The sequence below is a fragment of the Zingiber officinale genome, chromosome 2A, assembly GCF_018446385.1.
Source record: "Zingiber officinale cultivar Zhangliang chromosome 2A, Zo_v1.1, whole genome shotgun sequence".
NCBI lineage: Eukaryota > Viridiplantae > Streptophyta > Magnoliopsida > Zingiberales > Zingiberaceae > Zingiber > Zingiber officinale.
The window spans coordinates 43,360,907-43,368,772 of NC_055988.1; the positions used below are offsets into that span (position 1 = coordinate 43,360,907).

Below are 7,866 nucleotides of genomic sequence, written 5' to 3' on the forward strand. Positions count from 1 at the left end.
CCACAAGTGGTATCACAGCGAAGTCATTTTAGAGGACTAACAACTAAATGAATCTATTTTCTAAAGAAAGATGACTATGCAGAGAGACTACGGGACCCATATACCTTAGTGGTGCAAATTTTGCATACTGACAAGGGTTGTATAATTGACAATTGGTTTATTGTTATGAAGGGATTCATGATGCCGGTTGATGAAGACCAACCAATTCTAAACTACTCGAAGTTGATAACGGAGATAAAAAAGAAAACTCAAGCCAATGCTAAAGCCACATTAGTTCTACAGTGTCATAGCTCAAGAGTAGTCGAACATAGTTTGGCCTTTTATGAGCGCAAGTTGCATGAATACTCGAGGGGCTCAAGGATAGCCAAATAAGACCTACTAATAAGCCAAATGCAAAATTGCACAATGAAGGATGGAGAAATAATGAGCATCAATTTCACAAGATGTTCAAGGAACTCCTCAATATACTCTGTCATTGGATAAAGACTTTATCAGGCACTCTCTTAAGTCTTTCTCTAGATCATTTGTGTGGTCATCCATGGTGGATGCCTTTAAAAGGACCTTTCCATTATCAAATTAAATGAACTTTTATTTGAGTTTGAGTTACATGAACAAGCTAATATGAGTCAAAGAGAAAGGTGTTACCTTTGTTATGGAAAAAACCGAAGGAAAATAAGGAAAAGGAAGCAACATTCAAGTCTGAAGATGAAACTATGAGCGAAGGAGATATCTCCATCATTGACATGGCGAAGTTCGTGAGTAAAATGATGTGCAGGAATATGAAATTTAACAAGAAGGATGCTAAAAGGATCCGTTGAGACTCAAAGAAGGATGAAGGATGGTAATTGTAGAACTAAAGCTAAAATATAAAGTCTAGGTTGCTTACATTGAATGTAACAAGAAAGGGTATTTTAAGGCAGATTGCCTAAAGCTCTAAAAGCAAGAAGAGAAGCCAAAAAAAAGAAGAATCTCAAGGTCATGTGGGATGAATTGTCATCCTACGAGGAGAAGCTGTGCAAAGTGGCTTGACATATGACCTTTATAGCCATTGATGGAGTGGATGATGCAGTCACCACCTTAGGAGGAAGAATCATCAAGTTCGGATGAGTCATCATGCGAGGAGCTATTGTCTTGGTGATGACTTATAAATTTTCTTAAATTAGATAAGTTATATGGGACAATAGCTTACTTTACTAATTCTTTGGTTAGATCTAAGGAGAAAGTCAAGTCCCTCCAAAAAGAATTAAAAGCCCTTAAGGAAGGAGACATCTTATCTTCTACTTGCAAAGTTCAAGAGAGAAGCTTGTTCCAAGTTGAAAAACTTGAAGGAGAGAATTCTTCTTTGAAATTGTAAATAGAAGATGAAGAGCTAAGAATAATTCACATTGAACTCAAAGAATCTTAATATGATACTTAGGGATCAATAAGTCGTTTATACCAAGGTTGACCTTGTATACATGCCAAAGTAAATGTAAATAACATGTCTTTGATTTGTAGGTAGGTATACATCATCATACCTAAAACTTCACTAGGGGTGTTTCTAGTTCTAGAATTGTAAAAGCTTAGGTACCCAAGCATTGCTTGACTAACACTAGTGGATCTAAGGTTTGGGTACCAAAACATTTAATGCTTCACATTTGATTAGGTACAGGTCGATTGGTAGCACTTGGACGATTGATTCATGGATAGTGAGTGCTCGAGACATACGACTGAATATGCGAGGAAGTTCACCACCATTAAGCGCAAGGTTAAGGGAATTATATCCTTTAGCAATAGTGGAGAGTTTCAGGTAATGGGTATTGGTAACATTGAATTTTCATCAAATTTTGTAATTTAAAACTGTTGTTAGTAGAAGGCATGAAATGCAATTTACTTAGCATGAGCCAATTGTGTGACGTCGGAGACAAACTTGACTAAATGAGCTAGACACTATTCTTTATATTTCTAAAATGTCTCATGAAGAAGATGTTTAGTTGTGACACAGGATGTTGGGACATACCAACATGAGACAAATGAAAAAATGACTAAAAAAGTCAGTGAAGGCTTTGCTAAAGATCCATTATAACAAGGATCGATTATGCGATGCATGTTAAAGGAAAGCAAACCAAGGCCATTCATCCATTCATAAGGGTAACACTTTAGTTAATACATCTTTAACTCTTGAAGTAATTCATACGGACTAATTTGATAATAGTAAATTTAGATCATACAATGAAAGTAGATATTGTTTCGTTATTGTGGTTGATTTCATTAGGTACAATTGGGCGTATTTTCTAAAATATAAGTACAATACCTTAGAGGCCTTTATTGGTTTTGTAAACGAGTCAAAAATGAAAAAAGTCTAAAAATTAATTAGATCCAAAGTGACCATGGTGGCAAATTTTTGAGAATTTTAAATTCATTGAATTTTACAAAGAAAACAGGTATAATTGTGAAATTTCTTCTCCAAGAACACCTCAATGAAATAATGTGGTGGAAAGCAAATCATGTGGCAAAAGGCGATTCGCTCGCCCCCATCGCCCCCGCCAACCCGTCCCTAGGCCAACACCCCATGTCTTAACCATCGCACCGCCCCGAGGGGACGGTGGAAAGCAAATCATGCGCCAAGAGGTGGTTAGGTCAATGTTAAATGAATACGGACTACCTAGCTTACCTTTGAGCCAAGACGATAAATGCCACATCCTATATCTAAATTAGAGTTTATGCATGCAGGTCTTCATGAACTTTGGTTGGAGAAAATACAATTAAACACCTTAGGTGTTTGGTTGTAAGGTGTAGATTCTCAATACAAAGCATCATTTGAAAAAAATTCTCATCTAATGCGAATGAGGGTGTCATGGTTGGGTACTCTTCATCGAGTAGAGCATGTAAGGTATATAACAAGAGAGAGAGATAAGTACTCTTCATCTAAGGCGATCAAATGGAGGATACACACTCTAATTCCTTTATATAAGAACAAGGGAGACATACAAAATTGTGCAAACTATAGGAGTATTAAACTAATGAATTATACCATGAAATTTTGAGAAAAAGTAATAGAAAACAGATTAAGGAAGGAGACCACATGATCGAAAATCAATTTGATGCTTGGAAGGTTGACAATAAAAGCTATACATCTTAGACAATTAATTGAAAAATATCGGGAGCAAAAATAAGATCTACACATGGTATTCATTGATTTAGAAAAAACTTATGATAGAGTCCCAAGCGAAATTATATGGAGAATTCTAGAAAAGAGAGGTGTTAGCGTAATATATATTGAACAAATTAAGAATATGTACGAGGATATAACGACTAAAGTAAAGACTTTAGGTGGAGTAAAGGAAGTATTTCCAATAAAGATAGAGTTACATTAAGGATCAACTTTAAGTCCCTATCTTTTTACACTAATTATGGATGAACTCACTGCACACATTCAAGACACAATATTGTGGTGCATGTTATTTGCAGATGATATTGTTTTGGTAGATGAAACACGTGAAGGAGTAAATGCTAAACTAGAATTTTGGCGGAAAACACTAAAAGGGAAAGGTTTTAGGCTTAGTAGAATAAAGACAGAATATATGGAATTTAAGTTTAGCAATATTAGACATAATGAGACAATTGTTAAGATAGGAGATGACGAGTTGTTCAGAACCAAGAGCTTTAGAAAATTAGGATCGTTTTTGCAAAATGATGGAGGGATTGAGAGAGATGCCTCATCTAGAATACAAGCAGGATGATTGAAATGGAGGAGAGCGTCAGGTGTTTTATGTTACTGAAAAGTACCTCTAAAATTTAAAGAAAAATTCTACAAAATTGCAGTTAAATCTGCTATGTTATATGGAGTTGAATGTTGAGCTATGACTCGAGCACATGAGTAAAAGATGAGAGTTGCAGAGATGATGATGTTAAGGCCGATGTGTGAACATATGAGAATGGACAGAATAAGAAATGAGAGAGAGAAAGTCCGAGTTGCATCGATTGAGGGAAAACTCCAAGAGACACATTTAAGATGATACAGATATGTACTTAGATGACTAATAAATGCTCCAATTATGTGATGTGAAACTATAACAAACACACATATCAAATGAGGAAGAGGAAGACTAAAAATGACTTGGTTAGCAACAATAAAATAAGATAAAATTTATTTAAGTATAGATGATGATATACTAGGAGATAGAGCTCAATGATATAAAAGGATCCATATAGCCGACCCCACCTAGTGGGATAAGCCTTGGTTGTTGTTGTTGTAATGATATATAGCAAAGTGCAGTGCACGATACCAAAATTTACTAGTTAGTGTTTATCATACAGTTGCTTAGGAAAGGGGCTTGTGCTTTTGATTCATGATACCAATGAGGATGATTCAAGTGCAGGAGTTGTTTTCATTCTTCTAACATTCTGCTTGATACTTACAGTAATGCTTTTTCAACAACTACTTTGGGTTCTGATATTCGATGAATTTCAATCTTATTATCATATATTGTGAAGTTCAGTCTTAACACAATCTATCAATTACAGTAGCAGCCGATTGGCCATCAGTCATGCAAATTGTACGCCTCATAGCACAAGAGCATATGAATAACAAGTATTTCCTCAGTTTTAAAAATTAATTAAGATAAACCATTTCCCGTTCCAATTCTTTCTACAAATATCATTCTTGTCTAATTCTTTGTTCACTTTAAATGCAGGCAATATGTGGGGAATGCAGACTTTTTGGTATTTCGGACACTAAATCAGCATGGATTTCTTGGACAATTGCAAGAAAAGAAGCTTGTAAGTCATGGAATGCAAAGCTTGATACTTTCCTTTTCAAATGTTTGTTTTTGCTATCTTCAACGAAGTATTTGACCAAATCTGACTTGCAACTGATGACTAAGAGTGATCAATGGCTATGCCAAACCTTTTTCGTTATGGAGTTTCTATCCTCTGATGAAAGAATCAATATATCTGTTTGCAAGGAGATATTCTTCCCATTTCTTTGGGGTTCTTTTCTGTCCAAAGGTGTATTGCTCAAACATTGGCTGATTTAGCTGTTTTCTTTCAGCTATGAACAATAAAAGATAGAACTTGGGAGATGCACATTGATTATAAAGCTTCAGTCCAAATCATTCTTTGGTTGATATTTAGTTTTTCACAGTTGATGTCGACTTTCTTCTGCCTTTTTGATTGTTAACAAAAAATTGAAGCAACTGCAGTACTTGACTTTCTCAATGTTTCTGAACTTATTCCTTCTAGGCTGGCCAAGCGGTATAACCAGTTCAGATGTTGATTCTCTCTTCCGCTCCAGATAAGGCTTAGTTTGCTTGGATGGAAAAATAGGAGGGGAGGGGGCAAATTTAGAAAATTGTAAATGAATCATAAATCACCAATACATACCATTTCCATTCTTTTACTTTTTTTCCCATCTGCTTCTCCCTCCTATTTGTCAATTTTTTGAGCTATTGCCATCAATTTTTTTTTTAGCTGCACTAGGTATTCAACTTAAGTCGACAAATCAAGGGAAGGAGCAAATTTAAAAAATTATAAATGAATCATAAATCACTCATACATATCCACTTCTCCCTCCTATTTGTCAATTTTTTGAGCTATTGCCATCAATTTTTTTAGCTGCACTAGGTATTCAACTTACGGCGACAAATCAAGGGAAGGAGCAAATTTAGAAAATTATAAATGGATCATAAATCACTCGTACATATCCATTTTCATTCTTTTGCTTTTTTCCCCATCTGCTTCTCCCTCCTATTTGTCAATATTTTGAGCTATTGTCAGTGATTTTTTTTAGTTGACATCCAACATACGCCGACTAATCTTGGGGGTGACCGGCTTGACCTCATGAAAGTTTCCCATTGGCTACCATCAGGAAGCGCTCGCAACGGGCGGCCCAAAATAAAACACCCTTACTTAGTAATGTGCATCCTCATTTCACTTCAGCCAACCTCAAATTGTAGGAACAAACAACTTGGTGATGGTTAAACGGCACCCTTATTTCAGTTGCAACCTTTTCACATCCTGTCAATATTTTCTTAAGTGGATATTGCGATTCCAACTATTAGTCCTAAGTTGCATTTTCGTTATCATTAATTTTATATCCTTTGTGGATAACATACTAAAGAAACACACTCAGCTAGAAGCTAATATGCTTTTCATGTTGACATCAGTGTGCAGTCATCCAGTTACCTTCACAGACATTGCTTCTCTCTGTCTCTGACAAAGCTGGTCGATTAATTGGCATGCTTTTTCCTGGGGTATGCATAGAAAAGTTTACTTTGCTACTCCATTTAGCTTCTGATCTACTAATCTTTTCTTTATATTCTTGTAGGATATGGTAGTCTTCAAACCTCAAGTCCCAAGTCAGCAGCAGCAGCTTCAACAGCTGCAACCACAATCGCAGTCCCACTTACATCTCCAACAGCAACATATGCAGCAGCAACAACTTCAACAGCAGGCACAGCAGCATCAGCATCTTCAGGTTCAGCAGCCGGCTCAACAGCAGCAGCAACAGCAGCCGCAACAAATCGTTGGGGCTGGAATCAGCCAAACATTTATTCAAGGACATGGCAGGTCCCAAATCATGACACAGGGAAGGCTACCTCAAGCAGGGCCAACCAATTTGCCCGGAGGTTTTTTACCTTAGCCATGTATTAATTAGATTTATATTGGACGTTTCACCTTTCGTTCTATAGAGTAGCTCTCTTCTTTACTGGGTTATTAGGAATTGTACTAGGGTACCTAAAACTACTGCGACCATTATCATTATGTTCATGAATGCTTTACTCCACTTGAGTTATACTCATCATGGGTCCTATTGTAAGGTTTCCTAGTGGTAATATTAATGTGACTGGTTTGTGTTTAATCATTCCGCCAATCGGCAAAGTTTCCTCGCATTCCACTAAAGCTTTATCGGTTTTTCTTTAGTTGTTATTATTTGAATAATTTCTATGAAATGTATGCGTTGATAGAAATAATTAATTGTTCCTAGTACATCCGTTCGGTGCATACTTGGGTGACCCTCATAGGTTCAGGTATATCACCGGATGTCCTAATTTACTTTTGAGAATCGGGACGTCTAGGAATGCATCCAGACGTCCGTGTATATATATATATAGGGTTTTGATATTATGAGCGACAATCCATGTGCGATGTGCATAGGTGACTGAGTGTCTTGGACGTCTGGAAGCTATTGAGGCATCCGGATGAGCATTCAGTTGGGGTGCTCGAGTGGTTTTCGGGCACTCCGCGCATTCAGTTAACTATATATATATATATACACGCGCGCAGACACTTTGCTAATTGAGCAAATGATGAAGATCGAACTTTCTCCATTTGGGTTTCATTGAACCTTCACTGGCATAGATTTTGGTAATTGTTTAGGCAATAATGGATGCGGTGTTCGTGGACTTGGGCGGCTCTGGGTAGGGGTGTAAATGGACCAAGTCGCTTGCGAGCTATTCGAAGCTCGATTCGATAAAAGTTCGGTTGAGCTCGTTTAATGAGGTTCGTTAAGATAAACAAATCAACCTCAAGTTTCGTAATATTCGGCTCGTTAGCTCGTGAACACGTTCGTTAAGCTCATTAAGCGACTTTTAAATAAAAAAATAATAGTTTTGATATTGAATTTATAAATTTTATACTCTACTTATGAAAAATATAGATAAATATATTAAATTTATTTATTAGAATAAAATTATAAATTTTAATAATAATATTATAATTTTCTCTAAATATGTAATTTAGTTTTTAATGAATATTTAAATTTATGATTTATATTTATTAAACTCGTTTACACTCGATAAAAGTTCGAATAAGTTCGTGAGTCATGAATATATTCGTTAAATAAAGCTCGAGCTCGACTCGATTATAAACGAGTCAAGCTCAAAC

The 7,866-nt window shown here is 36.1% G+C and overlaps 1 protein-coding gene across 11 annotated transcripts in view; it reads left to right on the plus strand.

Annotated features, from left to right (window-relative positions):
* LOC122041076 (mediator of RNA polymerase II transcription subunit 25-like) overlaps window positions 1-6,841 on the plus strand; it is an 84,103-nt gene extending 77,262 nt beyond the window's left edge. For 10 of the 11 annotated variants that reach the window (XM_042600642.1, XM_042600634.1, XM_042600637.1 and 7 more), the window contains 4 exons: window positions 4,507-4,573; window positions 4,677-4,761; window positions 6,147-6,233; window positions 6,308-6,841. In XM_042600642.1, the coding sequence (XP_042456576.1) occupies window positions 4,507-4,573; window positions 4,677-4,761; window positions 6,147-6,233; window positions 6,308-6,622 (554 nt within the window). In that variant the 3' untranslated portion in view covers window positions 6,623-6,841. The remainder of the gene's footprint in view (window positions 1-4,506; window positions 4,574-4,676; window positions 4,762-6,146; window positions 6,234-6,307) is intronic. The other variant, XM_042600640.1, reaches the window with a different exon arrangement.
* Window positions 6,842-7,866: the final 1,025 nt, after the last annotated feature.